The sequence below is a fragment of the Heterodontus francisci genome, chromosome 32 (assembly GCF_036365525.1).
Source record: "Heterodontus francisci isolate sHetFra1 chromosome 32, sHetFra1.hap1, whole genome shotgun sequence".
NCBI lineage: Eukaryota > Metazoa > Chordata > Chondrichthyes > Heterodontiformes > Heterodontidae > Heterodontus > Heterodontus francisci.
Genome location: NC_090402.1, coordinates 22,559,469 through 22,580,619, shown reverse-complemented (window position 1 = coordinate 22,580,619; position 21,151 = coordinate 22,559,469). Strand labels below are relative to the sequence as shown.

The 21,151-nt window shown below is 43.6% G+C and overlaps 1 protein-coding gene across 10 annotated transcripts in view; it reads right to left on the bottom strand.

The window, feature by feature from the left end:
- Positions 1-21,151, bottom strand: part of mapkap1 (MAPK associated protein 1) — a 305,427-nt gene that overhangs the window by 230,925 nt on the left and 53,351 nt on the right. For 9 of the 10 annotated variants that reach the window (XM_068012486.1, XM_068012482.1, XM_068012484.1 and 6 more), the window contains 3 exons: positions 20,803-21,127; positions 19,126-19,215; positions 17,028-17,176 (listed from right to left, as the gene is read on the bottom strand). The exons of the other annotated variant lie outside the window; for it this stretch is intronic. In XM_068012486.1, coding sequence (XP_067868587.1) covers positions 17,028-17,176; positions 19,126-19,215; positions 20,803-21,127 — 564 coding nt within the window. The remainder of the gene's footprint in view (positions 1-17,027; positions 17,177-19,125; positions 19,216-20,802; positions 21,128-21,151) is intronic. 10 annotated transcript variants of the gene reach the window in all.

The window sequence follows — 21,151 nt, the reverse complement described above, 5'->3', positions numbered from 1 at the left end:
GAGAGAGAGAGGAGCGCGCGAGAGAGAGAGAGCCGTCGCGAGAGAGAGAGAGCGCGCGCGCGAGAGAGGAGAGAGCGCGCGAGAGAGAGAGAGTAGCGCGCGAGAGAGAGATGCGAGCGCGAGAGAGAGAGAGCGCGCGAGAGAGAGAGAGAGCGCGCGAGAGAGAGAGACGAGAGGGAGCGCGCTGCGCTGCGAGAGAGCGCAGCGGCGCGCGAGAGAGGGAGCGCGCTGCGCCGAGAAGCGAGAGAGGGAGCGCTGCGCGCGCGAGAGCGAGAGAGGGAGCGCGCGCGCGAGGGTGCGGAGAGCTGGCGAAGAGCGCGGCGCTGTGAGCGAGAGCGAGAGAGGGATGCGCGCGCTGGCGCGAGAGCGAGAGAGGAGCGCCTTTGCGCGAGAGCGAGAGAGGAGCGCGGCGCGAGAGAGCGAGCGCGAGAGAGGGAGCGCAGCAGCGCTGAGAGAGGGAGCGCGAGAGAGAGAGCGAGCGCGAGAGAGAGAGCGAGCGCGAGAGAGAGAGCGATGCAGCGCGCGAGAGAGAGCGAGCGCTGCGAGAGAGAGCGATCTCGCGCGAGAGAGAGAGACGCGCGCGAGAGAGAGAGATCGCGGAGAGAGAGAGAGCGCGCGAGAGAGAGAGAGAGCGCGCGAGAGAGAGAGAGAGCGCGCGAGAGAGAGAGAGAGAGCGCGCGCGAGGAGAGAGAGAGAGAGAGAGCGCTGCGCGAGAGAGAGAGAGAGATGAGAGCTGCGAGAGAGAGAGAGAGAGAGAGAGCGCGCGAGAGAGAGAGAGAGCGCGCGAGAGAGAGAGAGAGCGCTGCGAGAGAGAAGAGAGCGCGAGCGAGAGAGAGAGAGAGCTGCGCTGCGAGAGAGAGAGAGAGCGCGCGAGAGAGAGAGAGAGAGCGCGCAGACGAGAGAGAAGCGCAGCGAGAGAGTGAGAGCGCGCGAGAGAGAGAGCGCCTGGAGAGAGAGAGAGCGCGCGAGAGAGCGCGAGAGAGAGAGCGCGAGAGAGAGAGCGCGAGAGAGAGAGCGCGAGAGAGAGAGCGCGAGAGAGAGAGCGCGAGAGAGGAGAGAGAGCGCGAGAGAGAGAGCGCGCGAGAGAGGCGAGAGAGAGAGAGAGAGAGAAGCGCGCTCTGAGAGAGAGAGAGAGCGCGCGAGAGAGAGAGAGAGAGAGAGAGAGAGAGAGAGCGCATAGCGCGCGAAGAGAGAGAGAGAGAGAGCGCGCGCGAGAGAGAGAGAGAGCGCGCGAGAGAGAGAGAGCGCGCGAGATGAGAGAGAGAGCGTCGCGAGAGAGAGAGAGAGCGCGCGAAGAGAGAGAAGAGCTGCGCGAGAGAGAGAGAGAGAGCGCGCGAGAGAGAGAGAGAGAGGCGCCGGAGAGAGAGAGGAGAGCGCGCGAGAGAGAGAGAGAGCGCGCGCGAGAGAGAGAGCGCGCGAGAGAGAGAGCTCGCGAGAGAGAGAGCGCGCGAGAGAGAGAGGCGAGAGAGAGAGGAGCGCGAGAGAGAGAGAGAGCGCGAGAGAGAGAGCGCGAGAGACGAGACCTGCCCCGAGAGAGAGCGCGAGCCGAGAGAGAGAGCGCTCGAGAGAGAGAGCGCTGAGGAGAGAGCGCTAGAGAGAGAGCGCGAGAGAGAGAGCGCGGAGAGAGAGAGCGAGAGAGAGAGCGCGTGAGCAGAGAGATCAGAGAGCGCGCGCGAGCGAGAGACGAGAGCGCGCGCGAGCGAGAGACAGAGAGCGCATGCGCGAGCGAGAGACAGAGAGCGCAGCGCGAGCGAGAGACAGAGAGCGCGCTCTGCGAGCGAGAGACAGAGAGCTAGCGCGCTGAGCGAGGAGACAGAGAGCGCGCTGCGAGAGCGAGAGACAGAAGCGCCGCGAGCGAGAGACAGAGAGCGCGCTGCGAGCGAGAGACAGAGAGCCGCGCGCAGAGCGAGAGACAGAGAGCGCGCGCGAGCGAGAGACAGAGAGCGCGAGGAGCGAGAGACAGAGAGCGCGCGCGAGCGAGAGACAGAGAGCGCGCGGCGAGCGAGAGACAGAGAGCGCGCCGCGAGCGAGAGACAGAGAGCGCGCGCGAGCGAGAGACAGAGAGCGCGCGCGAGCGAGAGACAGAGAGCGCGCAACAGGCGAGCGAGAGACAGAGAGCGCGCGCGAGCGAGAGACAGAGAGCGCGCGCGAGCGAGAGACAGAGAGCGCGAGCGAGCGAGAGACAGTGCGCGCGAGCGAGAGACAGAGAGCGCTGCGCGAGGCGAGAGACAGAGAGCGCGCGCGAGCGAGAGACAGAGAGCGCGCGCGAGCGAGAGACAGAGAGCGCGCGCGAGCGAGAGACAGAGAGCGCGCGCTAGAGCGAGAGACAGAGAGCGCGCTGCGAGCGAGAGACAGAGAGCGCGCTGCGAGCGAGAGACAGAGAGCGCGCGCGAGCGAGAGACAGAGAGCGCGCGAGAGCGAGAGACAGAGAGCGCGCGCGAGCGAGAGAGACAGAGAGCGCGCTGCGAGCGAGAGACAGAGATGCGCGCGCGAGCGAAGGAGACAGAGAGCGCGCGCGAGCGAGAGACAGAAGAGCGCTGCGCGAGCGAGAGACAGAGAGCGCGCGCGAGCGAGAGACAGAGAGCGGCCGCGAGCGAGAGACAGAGAGCGCGCGCGAGCGAGAGACAGAGGAGCGCGCTGCGAGCGAGAGACAGAGAGCGCGCGCGAGCGAGAGACAGAGAGCGCGCGCGAGCGAGAGACAGAGAGCCAGCGTCGCGAGCGAGAGACAGAGAGCGCGCGCCCTGAGCGAGAGAGAGAGAGCCTCGCGCGCGAGCGAGAGACAGAGAGCGCGCTGCGAGCGAGAGAGAGAGAGCGCGCGCGAGCGAGAGACAAGAGAGCCGCGCGCTGAGCGCGCGAGGGAGAGAGAGAGCGCTAGCGAGAGAGAGAGAGCGCAGCGAGAGAGGAGAGAGAGCGCGCAGCGAGAGAGGGAGAGAGAGAGAGAGAGAGAGAGAGAGAGAGAGACACACACACAGAGAGAGAGAGAGAGAGAGACACACAGACAGAGAGAGAGAGAGAGAGACACACAGAGAGAGAGAGAGAGAGAGAGAGAGAGCGCGCGCAAGCAAGAGTTCATATTGGCCCAGACTTAGTGGTGGTAATAATGGCAAAACTGTCAGCATTTGCCATTGTTACTCCACCGAAAATGACGGCAACTTCTGGGTACTGCATATGCACAGTATAATGTGGAAATTCAAACGTTGTTGTCAGTGATTCTACACTTCGCCACTGGATGCACTTTGAGGTCCCTCAGACTACATTCAATGGAAATCAACTGAATTGATAAGAACCTCCACTCTTTAGTCTCACTGTAAAAAGCTGTGAAAAAGGTACACATTGTTGAATGAGGTGCATCTATCTGGGTTTTAAACAGAATACTAACTTCATAATTACCACTAAAGCCCCTGACTGTCCCTGAAAAGCTAATTTTGTGTTTGTGGAATGTCATGTTTCTCCATTCTGATAAAATTTCTATACTTTCAAAACAAAAAAGGTTTTTCTTTCCTTAGAAGTTTGTTTATCTTTATTTCAGCTTCTATCTTAATCCAATGACAATCATTTATTTCACTATCTGAAAATTGAATCAAAAAAAGTGAAGGTATTCAGTACTTTTACTTCCTGATTTGTGTGCGCAAATACTTCACTGTAATTGGCTGCTTACCTACTTGTTGACATCACTGCTGCTGCATGCCAAGACAACCCTTTGATTTAATCAGATTTCGACTGCTGTTGGGAAAGGGGAAAACCACGCTTCAGAGATTGGTGGATCTTTTGGGCAGCTTTCTTTGATGTCAGCGGCGAATACCCTTGTTACTGTTACTGGTCACCGTCCTCCAGTTTTCTACAGTTCTGAGTTTCAGATCATCCGCAAACTTGAAACTATGCTCTGTATACCTGAATACATTTCTTTTGGGCCTCCTTATCTCGAGAGACAATGGATACGCGCCTGGAGGTGGTCAGTGGTTTGTGAAGCAGCGCCTGGAGTGGCTATAAAGGCCAATTCTGGAGTGACAGGCTCTTCCACAGGTGCTGCAGAGAAATTTGTTTGTTGGGGCTGTTGCACAGTTTGGCTCTCCCCTTGCGCCTCTGTCTTTTTTCCTGCCAACTACTAAGTCTCTTCGACTCGCCACAATTTTAGCCCTGTCTTTATGGCTGCCCGCCAGCTCTGGCGAATGCTGGCAACTGACTCCCACGACTTGTGATCAATGTCACACGATTTCATGTCGCGTTTGCAGACGTCTTTATAACGGAGACATGGACGGCCGGTGGGTCTGATACCAGTGGCGAGCTCGCTGTACAATGTGTCTTTGGGGATCCTGCCATCTTCCATGCGGCTCACATGGCCAAGCCATGAATACAGGTCATTAATATATATCAAAACGAGCAGTGAACCTAATACCAACACCCAAGGAACACCACTGTATATTACCCGCCGGTCTGAAAAAACAAACGTATGCTACTGCTTTCTGTCCCTTAGCCATTCTTGTATTTCGGCTACAACTGTCCTTTTCATCCCATGGGCCTTAATTTTGCTCACAAGTCTATTATGGGGTACTTTGTCAAATGCCTTTTGGAAATCCATTTACACAACCACAATGCAATGCCTGCATCAACCCTCTCTGTTACTTCAAAGAGCTTGATCAAGTTAGTCAAACACAATTTTCTTTCAACAAATTCATGCTGACCTTCATTCATTAGTTCACACTTTTCCAAATACCAATTAACTTTGTCCCAGAGTACTGTCTTTGTATGCTTCCCATCACTGACTTTAGACTGTGATCTTTAGTTGCTGGGTTTATCCCTTTAAATAAAAAAAGGAGTAACATTTGCAATCCTTCAGTCCACTGGCACCACCCCCATATCCAAGGAGGGTTGGAAGATTATGGCTAGAGCTTCCAGAATTTCCAGTTATTTCCAACAGTAAACTAGAATACATCCCATCCAGACCGATTGACTTCTCTACTTCGAGAACTGTTACCTTATAAGTACATCCTCAATCTATTTTTGTCCTATCCAATGTCATAACTCCTTGTTTACTTCTATTTTGGCAGCATTCTTTCCCCTAGTGAAGACAGATGCAAAAAAACTAATTTAGTACCTCTGCCATACTCTCTTCCTCCACAAGATGATCTTTCTGGTCCCTGATTGGCACCACCCTTCATTTGATTACCCTTTTACTATTGGTGCACTTATAAAATTCTATGGGTCCCTTTTATGTTGGCTGTTAATCTAGTCTTATATTCTCTCTACCCTTCATTCCCTTTTTTAGCTCTCCTCTGTACCTCCTTTAGTGTATTTCAGAAATTAAGTTTAAGGAGCCAATGAGAAAAGTATTGCAGTGGATTCTTTTCAACTACAGACAGATTTAATGTGCCACCTTACAATATGTGGTGAGCAATTCACAATTCTCTGTTATGTGGATTTTTAAAAATCTATTCAAAACAGGAGATACGTAGAAGAGGTATGCAATATTCCTCCCATGTGACAAGAGTGCATGGACCTAAATTTTCAACTTTGAGCATCGAATGGCTGTTTTTATTCATAAACAGATAGATTAAAAGATAGAAAGAGGCACAAAAACCAGAAATTAATTCAGAAGATTGTAGTGTAATTGATGAACGCAAAAGCCATTACAAAAGTGAATTCAAGCCATTGTAACTATCACCTGAACAAGATTATTCCAGCTAATTTATTTATAATATACAATTTAATTTGTGTACTTTTCTGAACATACTATACATCTGCTAATTTGATAAGCCCATGCAATGTGTCCTTCAGACTTTAAACAACATTAAGTAAAACACAGAGAAGTAAGCCCATTGTAAATTGCTAAGATTTACCATATCAAAAATATTTAACATTTTTGGCAAGATTCTAGTTGTTAAATTCTTTTTAGTCTATCTCTGATCAATCCCATTGGATGAGGCAGTGTAATAAAGGAAGAAATCACTAATTTTAATTACTGAACTTGGTACAATGTGTACCATGGTAAAAAGTGCAAGATGTTTAACTCTGTCTTTATATAAATGCATGATGATATTTGTGTTTGAGAAATATGTTAAGCAAATCATAACATGGTTTAATGACAATATCCATGAGGAAATTAATAAAATGCAGCTTTGACAAAAACAAGAAAATGTAGCTTATTCTGCTCTTGTTCCCTGTTTAGAGCTTTTTATTCATCTATGCTGGTTTCACATTTCATGTCTCTAAATCCTGACCTTGCCCCATCAAATAAACATTGTTTAAAAATTGTACAGGATAGGGGATGGTCAAGAAGGAACTACAGTAATGCACATAATCTAATTTAGTACAGGGCAAAACACAGGAACAAAATAAAGACCTCTCAGTTAACAGGTAAATTTAAATATCTCAATTTACATTGTATATCTTAGGTAAACAAACTATTTTCTTTCCTTAAAAAATATACTTTTTCTCCTCAACCTGCTCTTAAGGAAAATAACTATCATACTGTGACAAAAATATCATATCGTCTGCACAGAGTGTTGCTGGGGGCACAGTGCGTGAAGAAGGGAGTTTGGTAAGTGCGTGGATTATAAGGGTTAATCTCTCAACTCTAGCTTTTGTTTTGTTTACATTTAGCAATTAACTGAAATTACTGTTTAAGAGGCAAGTTAGGTTTCTTACAAGGAGTATACAAGCTCTCAGAGTAGCTGCAGTTAGTTAATAAGGCAGCTAACTTTAACTGGTTTCTGAGCTCTAGCAAAGCTGACACATCATTGTTTTCACAGAGTATAAATTTAGGAGACTCTCAGTGCTGCTTGTCTGCATTGAGTGCTGCTTGAGGGCAGAAAATGTGAAGAAGGGAGTTTGGTAAGTGAGGGAGATCAGGAAGGAGGGGAATTATAAATTAACAGAAAATCAATTTAATTAAAATTAACACAATGAAGATAACAGGACAGGTGATGTATCGCGGCTGCAGTATGTGTGAGCTCCTAGATGCCGCGGAAATCCATGGCAACGACATCTGTAGTAAGTGTCTGCTTCGGCTCAGAGTCAGTCATTGAGCTGGAGGCAGAGCTGCAGAGACTGCGATGCATTAGGGAGAGGGAAAGTTACCTGGACACTTTGTTCCAGAAGGCAGTCAAACCCCTTAGGATAGGGTCATCTGTTTTGGTCAGTGGTCAGGGACAGGAAGGTGTAGTACTACCTTACCAGTCAGGCAGGTAAGGGGATCGAGAAGGTGGGAGTGGAGAAGACTCAGCCCTTGCAATTGAGCAACAAGTATGAAGTTCTTGCAGCTTGTATGGACAAGAGCGAGGGCTGTAGTGTGGATGAGCAGACTGACCGTGGCACTATGGTACAGGAAGCCGTTCAAGTGTGGGGAGGAAAAAGAATGTAGTGGTAGTAGGGGACAGTATAGTGAGGGGGGTTGACACTGTTCTCTGCAGTAAAAAGCGAGAGTCCAGAAGGCCATGCTGCCTGTCCAGTGCCAGGATTCAGGACATCTGCTCAGGGCTGGACAGGAACATACAGTGGGAGGGGGGGGGGGGGGGAAGATCCAGTCGTCGTGGTCCATGTAGGTACCAAAGACATAGGCAGGACAAGGAAAGAGGTTCTGCATAGTCAGTATGAGGAGCTAGGCACCAAATTAAGAAGCAGACTGAAAGGTAATAATCTCTGATTACCTGAGCTACATGCAAATTCGAGTAGGGCAAATAAGATTAGAGAAATAAATGCGTGGCTCAAAGACTGGTGTGGTAGAAGTGGGTTCCAGTTTATGGGGCACTGATCCCAGTACTGGGGAAAGTGGGGGCTGTACCATTGGGATGGTCTACACCTGAACCGTGCTGGGACCAGTTTCCAGCGAGTTGTATAACCAGGGAAGTAGAGAGGGTTTTAAACTAAATAGTGGGGTAAGGGATCAAATTTGGGAATATGTGATAAATCAGAGTAGAGACAAGGCAAGAGAGAAAGGTATTAATATGGGAAAAAAGATAAACAGACCGTTACAGGAAGGGACAGTGATTACAAATCTAACAGTAAATCAGCAGGCAAGGCTGGAGGTTCCAAAAATAATAAAAGGACAAAACTAAAGACTCTGTATCTGAATGCACCTAGCATTCGAAACAAAACTGATGAACTGATAGCACAAATAGAAATAAATAAGTACAATCTGATAACCATTACAGAGACATGGCTGCAGGACAACATAGTTTGGGACCTAAATATTGAATGGTACATGACATTTAGGAAGGACAGGAAGCTAGGAAAAGGTGGAGGGGTGGCTCTGTTAATTAATGGTAGTATTAGTACAATAGACTCAGAGTCATAGAGTTATACAGCACAGAAACAGGCCCTTCGGCCCACCATGTCCATACCGGCCATCAAGCACCTATCTTTTCTAATCCCATTTTCCAGCATTTGGCCCGTAGCCTTGCATGCTATGGCATTTTAAGTGCTCATCTAAATACTTCTTAAATGTTGTGAGGGTTCTTGCCTTTATCACCCCTTCAGGCAGTGTCTTCCAGATTCCAACCACCCTCTGGATGAAAAACTTTTTCCTCAAATCCCCTCTGAACCTCTTGCCCCTTACCTTAAATCAATGCCACCTGGTTATTGACATCTCCGCTAAGGGAAAAAGTTTCTTCCTATTAACCCTATCTGTGCCCCTCATAATTTTGTATACCTCAATCAGGTCCCCCTCAGCCTTCTCTGCTCGAAGGACAACAACTCTAGCCTATCCAGTCTCTCTTCATAGCTGAAATGCTCCAGCCCAGGCAACATCCTGGTGAATCTCCTCTGCACCCTCCCCAGTGCAATCACATCCTTCCTATAGTGTGGCGACCAGAACTGTACACAGTACTCCAGCTGTGGCCTAACTAGCGTTTTATACAGCTCCATCATAACCTCCCTGCTCTTATCTTCCATGCCTCGGCTAATAAAGGCAAGTATCACATATGCCTTCCTTACCACCTTATCTACCTGTGAGAGGGATGAACTAAGTTCAGGAAACCAGGATGTAGAAGCAGTTTGGGTCGAGATGAGAAACGACAAAGGAAAGAAATCACTTGTGTGAGTGGCGTACAGGCCCCCTAACAGTAACCACATGGTAGGACAGGATATAAAAGGATGAAATAATCGGAGTTTGTCAGAAAGATACGGCAATAATCATGGGGATTTTAATCTACATACAGATTGGAAAAATCAGATGGGCAACGGTAGCCTAGATGAGTTCACAGAATGTTTCTGGGATAGTTTCCTAGAACAGCATGTTCTGAAGCCAACCAGTGAGCAGGCTATATTAGACCTGGTATTGTGCAACGAGATAAGATTAATTAATGACCTCATATTGAAGGCGCCCTAGGCAGCAAGGATCATAATATGATTGAATGTTACATTGAGGGAGAGAAGAGTGGGTCTTAGACTTAAATAAGGGCAACAGGAAGGCATGAAAGCAGAGCTAGCAAAAGTGAACTGGAAAAGTAGGTTAAAGGATAGGTCAATTGAGATGCAGTGGCAGACAATTAAGGGGATAGTTCAGAATACACGGAATAGATATATTGCAACGAGAAAAAAAAATTTCAAGGGGAAGACCCACCATCTGTGGTGAACTAAAAAAGTTAAAGAAAGTATCAAATGTAAAGTAAAAGTATATAATTGCGCAAAGATGGGTAACAGGTCAGAAAATTGGACAGAATATAAAAAACAAAGAATGACTAAAAGATTAATAAAGGGGGGAAAACTGGAGTATGAGAGAAAGTTGGCAAGAAATATAAAGGTAGATAAAATAAGCGTTTCTATAGATATTTTTAAAAAAGAGTTAAAGTGAGCTTTGGTCCTATAGAAATTGAGTCCAGGGAATTATTAAGGGAAAATAAGGAGATGGCAGATGAATAGAACAGGTATTTTGCATCGGCCTTCACCATAGAGGATACAAGTAACATCCCAGAAAAGGCTGTAAATCAGGAAATGGAAGGGAGGGAGGAACTCAAGAAAATTGCAATCATCAGGGAAGCAGTACTGAGCAAACTGCTGGAGTTGCGAGCTGACAAGCCCCCAGCTCCTGATAGACTTCATCCAAGGGTCTTAAAAGAAGGGGTTAGTGAGATAGTTGATGTGTTGGTTTTGATTTTCCAAAATTCCCTAGATTCCGGGAAGGTGCCATTAGATTGGAAAATAGCCAATGTAAAACTCCTTTATTCAAAAAGGGAGGGAGACAGAAAGCAGTAAACTACAGGCCAGTTAGTTTAACATCTGTCATAGGAAAAATGTTAGAAGCTATTATCAAAGACATTATAGCAGGGCACTTAGAAAAATTCATAGTAATTAAGCAGAATCAACATGATTTTGTGAAAGGGAAATCATGTTTAACCAATTTATTGGAGTTCTTTGAGGAAGTGAAATGTGCTGTGGATAAAGGGGAACCAGTGGATGTTATGCTTAGATTTCCAGAAGGCATTTGATAAAGGTGCCACAGCAAAGGTCATAGCGGAAAATAAAAGCGCATGGTGTCGGAGGTAACATATTGGCATGGACAGAAGATTGGCTAGCTAACAGGAAAGAGAGAGTAGGCATAAATGGGCCATTTTCTGGGCGGCAAGATGTAATGAGTGGTGTGCCACAGGGATCAGTGCTGGGGCCTCAACTTTTAACAATTTATATGAATGACCTGGATGAAGGGACCAAAGGTAGGGTTGCTAAATTTGCTGATGATACAAAGATAAGTAGAAAAGTAAGTTGTGAAGAGCACATGAGGCTACAAAGGGATATAGATAGGTAAGTGAGTGGGCAAAGATCAGGCAAATGGAGTATAATGTGGGAAAATATGAAATTGTTCATTTTGGCAGGAAGAAAAAAGCATATTATCTAGGAGGTGAGAAATTGCAGAGCTCTGAGATGCAGAGGGATCTGGGTGTCCTGGTGCATGAATCACAAAAGATTAGGATGCAGGTACAGCAAGTAATTAGAAAAGCTAATAGAATGCTATCATTTATTGCGAGGGGAATTGAATACAAAAGTAGGGAAATTATACTTCAGCTATACAAGGCATTGGTGAGACCACATCTGGAGTACCGTCTACTGTGTACAGTATTGGTCTTCTTATTTAAGGAAGGATGTAAATGTGTTGGAAGCAGTTCAGAGAAGGTTGACTAAACTAATACCTGGGATGGGAGGGTTGTCTTATGAGGAAAACTTGGACAGGCTAGGCTTGTATCCACTGGGAGTTTAGAAGAGTAAGAGGCGCCTTGATTGAATCATCAGATTCTGAGGGGCCTTGACAGGATGGAGGTGGAAAGGATGTTTCCCCTTGTGGGAGAATCTAGAACTAGGGGTCACTGTTTAAAAATAAGGGGTCGCCCATTTAAGACAGAGAAGAGAAGAAATGCTTTCTCTCAGAGGGTCGTGAGTCTTTGGAACTCTCTTCCTCAAAAGGCAGTGGAAGCAGAGTCTTTGAATATTTTTAAGGCAGAGGTAGATACATCCTTGATAGGCAAGTGGGTGGAAGGTTATTAGGGGCAGGCGGGAACATGGAGTTGAGATTACAAATCAGATCAGCCATGATCTTATTGAATGGCAGAGCAAGCTCGAGGGGCCGAGTGGCCTACTACTGTGCCTAATTCGTATGTTCATAAGTTAGATCTGTGGTTAAAAAATTTAAGTAAACTGGGGACTGTACAAGTGAAAAAATGGCTCATAAAAAGGGTTCTTTTGTCAATAGGCATATGAAGCTAAAGTTATAAAATGATAAAATAATCTGTACATTTGGACAAGAATTCACAGATTACAAGGTTTTTCTAAAAAAGCAATAAAAAACTGCTTTTTCGTCAAAAAAAAAAATCTTGCTTCATTAACAATTGGGCTACAATAAAAATAACTTCTGAGAGTCACTGAGTCATTACGGTACAGATGATGACCATTCGGTCCATTCCAGCTCTCTATAGAGTAAAACCAATCTGTCCCATTCCATTGCTCTATCCCCAGAGGCCCGCAAGCTAATTTCCCTCAAGTTCCCGTCCAATTTTCTTTTGAAATCATTCATCGGTTCTGCTTCCATCACCCTCATAGCCCGCGAGTTCCAGGTCATTACCTCTCAGTGTAAAAATGTTCTTCCTCACATCCCCCTGCATCTCTTACCCAAAACCTTAAATCTGTGTCCCCTAGTCCTTGTACCATCAGTAAATGGGAACAGCTTTTCTATGTATACCTTATCTAAACCGGTCATAATCTTCGATATCTCTATCAAATTTCCCCTCAATCTCCTCTGCTCTGAGGAGAAGAACCCCCGCTTCTCCAACCTAACCCAATAGCTAAAATCCTTTATCTCTGGAACTATTCTGGTAAATCTCCTCTGCACCCTAACAAGGACCCTCATATCTTTCCTAAAGTGTGATGACCAGACTGGACAAAAGACTCTATTTGTGGCCTAACCAGCCAGAGCATTATAAAAGGTTCAGCACAACTTTCCAGTTTTTGTACTCAATACATCTATTTATGAAGCCCAAGATTGCATATGCTTTGCTAATTACTCTTTCTCTCTCTCAATATGTCCTGCCACCTTCAAAGATCTACGCACATGAACCCCAGGTCCCGCTTCCCTGTAAACTCTTTAGAACTGTGTCATTAAGTCTATATTGCCTCTCCCTAACCCTTCTGCCAAAATGCATCACCTCACACCTCTCTGCATTAAATTTAATCTGCTACTTGTCTGCCACACCTCCAAGTTTGGTAGCATCAGCAAATTTTGAAATTTTACTCTGTATTCCAATATCCAAGTCATTTATATATAAATGGCCCTAGCATTGAACCTTGGGGAACACTGCTGTCCAACATCATCAAGACTGAAAAATAACCATTTACCACGACTTGCTGTTTTCTGTCCTTAAGCCAATTCTTTTATCCAAGCTCACACTGACACTCCTATTCCATGAGCTTTAATTTTGTGTGGTACTTTGAGCCTTTTATGTGGTACTTTGTCAAACACTTTCTTAAATTCCATCAACTGCTTTCCCTTCATCAACCTTCTGTTACTTCAGCAAAAAAAAAACCTGCCTTTTACAAATCCGTACTGGCTCTCCTTAATTAACTTAAACTTCTGCAAATGCCAGTTTATTTTTTCTACCAATTATTGTTTCTAAAACACTACCCACCACTGATGTTAAACTAACCGGCCTGTAGTTATAAGGAATGTCCTTACACCCTTTCTTGAATAAGGATGTCACATTTGCCACTCTCCAATCCTCTGGCACTTTCCCCGTATAAGAGAAGATTGGAAGATTATAGCAAGCCCTTCCGCTATCTCCACTCCTTTGGCAAAGTGGGATGCAAGCCATCTGAACCAAGCAACTTATCCACTCTAAGCATAACCAGCCTTTCTAGTACATGCTTATCAATTTTCGCCATAATCCATTAACCCAATCTAAAGGCCTGCTCGGGTATGCAACTGAAACCCGACCCGAGCCCGAGAGAACCATATCCAACACGAACTCAACCTGAGTCCTTTGATTTTTTTTCCCACACCCGACCCGACAACCGGAATGAAGTTGATTATATCAAAGAGGTTGTACTCTAACTTGGATGAAATCGCTCACTGCAGACTAGTGCGGAGTCCGGATGCACGTTTCCCGCCTTGACGTCCTAGCTGTTCATATTTTGAAGCTTTGCCCTCCCTGAGCAAAAGGCAGCACTGTGTCCAACCCAGCCCAACCCCAGCCCGAATGCCGGACCTGGAAGAGAGACCCGACCCGAACCCAACACATGTCGTCGGTTCAGGCCGGGTAGCCATGCTCTACCGTCTCCACTTCTACCGATATTTTGTCAGCGTCCTCTTCCTTAGCAAACACCAACACAAAGTACTCATTTAAGTATTCTAGCCTAGTCCTGTGCCTCTAAGCAAAAATCCCCTTCTTTGTCCCTAATAGGCTCTACCCCGCCTCTTGCTACCCACTTACTATTTACCTGCCAGGTGATGATTTTTGGGTTCCCTATTCTCATACTCTCTTTGCTAGTCTTATTTTCCTCTTCACTTCCCTTCTTAACTTATTGTATTTGGCCTGGTTCTTGCTTGAAGAATTCACCTGACATGCATCGTACACCTGCTTTTTTTTGTTTCATCATATTCACAATCACCCTCGTCATCCAAAGAGCCCTGACTCTGGTTCCCTTGCCATTCGCCTTTGTTGGAATGTACCTAACATGTACACAAAACATCTCCTCCTTAAAGATCACACAATGTTCTGTCACAGTTTTCCCTGTCGATCTTTGATTCCATTTTACCCTGGCTAGATCCTCTCATCCCAGTGAAGTTTGCCCTCCTCCAATTTATAAGTTCTACTTTAGATTGTTCCTAGCTCTTCTCCATTACTAATCTAAACCTTATGATACAATGAGCACTCTTACCCAAGTGTTCCCCCACAGATGCCAGGTCCACTTGGCCCACCTCATTCTCCAGCACGAGATCCAGCAATGCCTCCTTCTTAGCTGGACTGAGAACATACTGGTCAAGTAAGTTCTCCTGAACACATTTCAGAAATTCCTCCCCCTCCTTACCCTTTACTCTAACATTATCCCAATCGATATCTGGGTAATTAAAGTCCCCCAATACCACCACTCTATACTTCTTGCACATCTCTGCGATTTACCTGCAGACTTGCTCCTCTATCTCTCTGGAGGCCTACAGAACACCAGTAATGTGACCATACCCTTTTTGCTTCTCAACTCTAGCCAAATGGATTCTGTCTTTGCCCCTTCAAGGGCATCTTCCCTTTCCAACACTACGTCTTCCCTAAAGAAAAATGCCACCGCACTTCCCTTTTTACCTTCCCTAACTTTTCTGAACACTTTGTATCCTTGAATATGAAGCGCCCAGTCCTCACCATTTTTAAATCATGTTTCCGTTATTGCCACTACATCATATTCCCACACTGCTATTTGTGTTTGTAGCTCACCAACCTTATTTACTACACTTTGTGCATTTACATACATGCATTGTAAACCTGTCTTTGTATTCCTCATAGTCCTTCTCAGTCTGCTCCTATCTAATATGGTACTACTTCCTCATCTAATACTATCCGACACTCACTTTATTCCTCTTTTCTACTTCTATATGCTGGTGCTCATCCCCCTGCAAATTTAGTTTAAACCTCCCCCAACCACACCAGTGAACCTCCCCCCCACAAGGACATTGGTCCCAGTTCTGTTGAGGCGTCTCCTGCCCCAGAACCGATCCCCATGCCCCAAGAATCTGAAGCTCTACATCCTGCATCATGCCTCAAGTCACCGATTGATCCTCCATGTCTCGCCAACATGTGGCACTGGAAGTAATCCAGAGATTACTATATTCAAGGTCCTACTTTTTAAACTTCCTCCCTAGCTCCTGAAAAGCTGACCGTAGGACCTCAATACCTGCTTTCTGTATGTTGCCGGTATTGAGATGTACCACAACTTGTGGCTCACTCCCTTCCCCCCTGCAGAATATTCTGCACCCTCGCAGTGACGTCCTTTATCCTGGCAGCGGGTAGGCAACACACTGTGCGGGGCTCATGCTAATGGTTACAGAAATGGCTGTCCTCCTAACTATGGAATCTCCTGTAAGAACTGCATTTCTACTCTTTGCTGTTTCCTCTGTGCAGTCCCTTGCCCAGAGTGGCATGGTCTGGACTGCACTCCTTCAAGGTGTCATCACTCCCAGCAGGTTCCAAAGCGGAGTACCAGGTCGAGCGTGGCATACACCCTGAAGACTCCTGCACCTCCTGCCTCTTCCTACTCTTGCAGATGGCCACCCATCTGCTATCCTGAACTCTCTGCTTGTTGGGTGACCACCTCCTGGAACGCATGATCCAGGAAACTCTCATCCTTCCTTTTGCTTTGCAGTAACTCCAGCTGCCCCTCAAGATCAGAAATCCTAAGCTCGAGCTCAAGCAACGGGAGACACTTCCTACACATGTGCCCCCCCACAAGACACATGAAGTTACCACATGGGACAGGAATTGTAAGCAACTGGTCTCAGCTGCCCAGCCGTAGCCTAAGATAAAAATCTCTATTCCCTCTTTCAGAATCTAGTCAGTACCTTGTATAAAGTATTCATTTTAATTAATGCCTGTAGACTTGCTCGGTGATAATACTCTTAATACTAATGCCCTTACTGTTATACTTAACCCAATTAAATCTGATTAGATAACTAATAAAGCTATAAATTTAATACAGTATTTCATAGTTTCCCAGTCCTAGTTTAAACCACTCCCTTAATTTTTTTTTAGCAAAACCTAATACTCACCAACCAATCATCGACCAGCTGTCCTCTGACCTCATTCCTAGCTTTTTTGGAAATACAGCAATCAGGTCCCCACTGTTTCCCCTTGCACAAGCTCTCTCTCGCTCTCTCTTTTCTTCTCTGCTACTATTGTACCCAATCAGGTCTGCGCTGTTCCCCCACACTTTTTTTTGAATCCTCTGCCACTGCTGCTGGCGTCTCTGATGAGGTCCACCTCATTTTAAACAGTGAGACTTTTGTAGCATTATTATTTACTAAGTAAACACTATTCAAAGTCAGTGCAAAGGCAGTAACGTGGAATATTCAAACAAATACACACAGTCATTAACCAACACGTAACTAAGGGTTTTCATTCGATGAGAAGTGTGTAGAAAAATAGTCCTGCACAATGACAGAGATGTTGAGTGGGAGTTAATGTCGATCATTTCAATCATATGGGGAATATTTCCTCTGTGAGCTATTTATAGCAAACTTGTAAATACTATTATAATTTTACTAAGAAAAGTACAGAGGAAATCTTCCCCAGAAAATTCTTTGTTGAATCAATGGTACTCCAGTGGGGAGATGTCAAGCGCAAGCCAGGCTGTTCACTAAATGGAGAACAACAACACTGGACTGGTCTCATAACTTTCAAGCAGCTGGCCGACTCCCTAAATTCAGTTAACAGCAGCCCAAGTTTTTGCTAAACCAACACTTTATTTAGATTGTTAGATGTTAGTGTTGTTTTGCTTATGTTCCAGTAGGGTATCTAATAACTGGGATGCAATATAAAATGTGAAATTTTTTTTGCACCAACCTTGCCATCAAATTTGGAATACTCATTAAATGGGTTGTTCAACTGCTGCGGACACTGTTCAAGTCGTATGGAAAGCGTAGACGGTTTTCCGGTATTCGGCGGTTTTGCGCGGAAGTCCTTCTTTTCAAACAAGGAGCCTAATTCTTCAGCTAAAGTTGGAGAGGAAGTATGTTTGTATAGATATCAGTTATATTATTTGTGATTTACTAGTTAATTAGATACGGAGTTTTTAAAAAACAAAATTTACGCACAAAGTTTAAAAAACACGTTCTCTAAAATTCATGGAGATGTCTTGCACAACTGATGACTTATTGCTTTTAAGCAGTACATTTACCTCCTTCAGGGACATTGCCTTGAAACTGTACTAGATCAAGGAGTTGTATTAAAATATTCCCACCCATCTGGAACCTGGTTCAAGTTTTAGGAACTAACATTATTGTACGTCATTAAAAGTTCTATTAAAGCAGTAATTAAATAGAAAGCTCCTTTAAAAAAGGATGCTACATGAAATATTGCTCTTAACTTTGAGTCACTTCAACCAGCAATCGTGATGGCAGAAATCAGGTATCAGATCACAGGTGGTGAATTGCTGACTTTATTTAAACAGTGAGAAATGAGAATTTATTCACAGGCATAATAGTTACAATGAATTTATTTTGCTATTTAACAAATTAAGTAATGGCTCACTTCCAAATTATTCATTATACATATATTAAAAAGAGGCAGTCACAAATTATTCTATCAGACGCTTTTCCCCCACTCAAATTTATTTCACATCCTGATAGTTAATAGGTAAATAACCTCAAGCAAAATTTCCAGAGTAGAAAAACACTGAAATTTCTCTTGTTCCAAATCAAGCATTAACTCCAAGATATAGATCAAACACGTCATTATTCAATCCTCAGCAGTTACATTCTAAAAGGTGACACTTCCATAGGTCCAACATGACTGCAGTGATAATGCTTTAAGAAGTCTACATTCGTCCATATAACCTTCAAACCTTTATATAACTAGAGAAAGCTTAAAAAGGCTCAATATAGAACTGAATTATTTTTGACGGGTAGAGCAGGATTGTGGTAATAGAAAAGCGTTCCAATTTATAATCTTACATTCTGCTCCTTTCTTGAAGTCACAATTTAAGTTAAATAAAAGATACCATCTTCATGAAAAGTTTTTGGGGAAACTTTTTTTAAAATTAGGTAGGGAGAAAATTCAGACATAAATTTCAATAAAGATGGTATCATGTCTATGTGATGTGTTGATGTTATTCAACATCATTTATCACATGAATTTGTAAAGATAGGAAAAGGTTTCACAACAGAAACTACTCAATTGCAAAAGTTATGACGTTGTTTAATGATGGGATTTTTACTACTTGGAATGTAAACGGAGATAGAAACAGTGCTCTTTTGGTGCTGTGAAACACCAGTAGCGCACATCTGAGAAAAATAAACAACTTAGTTTTAAGTTAGCAATGGAATAATATTTTCCCCTCTACTAAAAATTTGAAATCTACAAACTTTTCAAATTCATCAATACTAAATTGCACTTCTCGTCACAGGTTTACTTTGGAACTACATTCATTTGTACACCGATGACTGTGAGGATACATTGAAATCTTGCTGTCTCTGCAGTAACTCAAATTGCTACAACAGTGCAATATTTCTGCATTAATGCAGTCAACCTCTACATTACACATGTTTGTATTAAATACTGTGTTCATGGTTCTCCCAAATTCAACATGTTTTAAATTATTTACTTTTCCCAAATGATTTAATATGAAAAAAATGTGCTGCAGTAATTGAGGAATGTCGGCGTTAACTGTCTCTACCAATATTAATTTTCAAAACTGACAAATACTTTTACCCATTAACTCAGCACATTTGAATGCAGTATTCAGTTGTCATTTTTTAAGTTTTATTATAAGAAAGCACAATTAGACATATTCTGTGCTTCAGAAACTTTTTCTCTCTAGTTTCTGCAAAATTGAGAATCATTTTAGACTAAGTTTTTTTTTAAAAATGGAAACAAATTACAGTACTCAAACTCTATAGAGGGAATAATCAAATTGTTTTTAATTATCCAAAACATGCTTTACCTGAATGTATAGCATTCCTTTCTTTCCACTGAACATTTTTACATTTAATTTGATTTTGTCGTTCTTTTCTTAGCCTTTCGAGCCTTTGAGCTGCAAAGAGATGAAAAGAAAGAAAAACTAAAAACAAAAATCATTGTCTAGGGAAGTCAGCAGTAAAAGTGTCATAATGAAATACATTTACACATTTTAAATGGGTATTTTATATCATATTATAACTATGTCAAACGTTCATAAATTTTCAAAGATGACACCACAGCTATACAAATACCAACAAAATTCTCAAAGTGTTCATGATTAATAATTGAATTTAAAAGGCATAAAACATTAATAGAGCTCATAAAGAATTTCAACAGTGCAGAGAATATTAAAATGTAAAAACGTGAGAGATTAATAAGGCAGTTCACAACCATAAATCATTAATAATGTTTCCTCCAGAAATTTTAATGGTTAGTAAAAGTCGATTGACTCTTGGATTACAACAAATAAAATTACCTGGGTTTTCTTAGACCTCAAAAGAAGTCAACTAAAGGTCCTGTTCAGTATTGTTTTTAAACAATGAAACTAAAGTACCAAAGGACCAGGCAGCTTTAACACATAGCCTGAAGTGAAAATCAACAGCAAATCCTGTTGAAATTCTGAGACCTGAAGGAGTGCAACCAACTACTTTTGCTCATATGTAGAGCAGCATCCGTAATATGTTTCAAATTTATGAAAGGAGACATTAGGTTCCATTTCCATTTCTCATAATGAACATTTCAATACCTTTGTGAATCACTAATTGACCATCTTCTTCAGAGATTTTGCAGGAAAAGTGTCAATAAACTTCCAATAAATTAGATACATTCAACAGCACACTGAACTGCACTGTTTAATTGGAAACCTTGAGGGTCAACTATTAAATTAGGTGGTTAAGCATCACAATTAATACATGAAGAAAAATACATGCCTGAAGTTTGCCACTGCTTTCTCTAATAATATTTGTTTAAAATACATCACTTCAATGAGTTAGATACAGTTAGGACTTGAAATTCCACTAATTAGAGTGGGTGGGATAAGATGACCTGTTTAAATCTCATGCTGTCAAAAGTTTAAATTAAGTATATCCTAGGTTCTGTATGTAAAAGCTGAACAACTGCATAATTTTCCAAATAGACTATTGAGTGAGTCTAAACGGGGGTGGGAGAGTCCATGAGACAAATTACTTGCTATTCAACAGTATCAGAATCCTGCAAGAAAATAGTCAAGTGCCGACTTTTTATAGTATCAAAGTCATTATTTTACTCTTTCCTCTTGGTCTGGAGGTGCAAGATGCTGCAGAACCTATCCTCATAAACAAAACACCCTTCCATCCAAATGCCAATGACTTAGACTTATGTTCTACTAAAATAGTCAGCAATTGTTTGTTTTAAATCCTTACTATGAACATGTTCCCCAATAGATTGATCATGTAATAACCAAACAGCACCATTTATTTCAAAACTGAAATAAATCCTGCCAATTTACGGAGGTTTTTAAAAAAAAAAGTCCAACCAAAATAAAGTTAGCTTAAAAGAATTAATTTTGCCAGCGACAAAAGAATCCACAATGTTACTACGCAGTTATGGAAGTAACTCATCAATAGTGTACACTATAAACTAGTAACACTTCTTACTCACCCAAGACGTATTTAGGTTTTACCTGTGTTTGATCGTCTCCGAATACCAAAATCCCAGCTTGAGGTAATGTCAACCGATTGAGAGTAGTCATAACCCTGAGTCTCATCACTCCCTTCCCCCTGCACATTTGTCCTGATGCTGCTGGATACAGGAGCATACAATTTTTCCAGGTCAACATCATGGTCAATAAGAACCATCTCACACATCCCTGTGTCATCACTAGTGACATGTGATTGACGAATGTGGGCCAGGATGATAGTAGGGTTGTCCAGAAAGGCCATTCTTTTGATGAAGCAGCTTTTTTGAAAATTATTTTCTCTCTTCCATGTCACATCCTGAATGCTGAGCTGAAAATAAAATATTCAAAATCA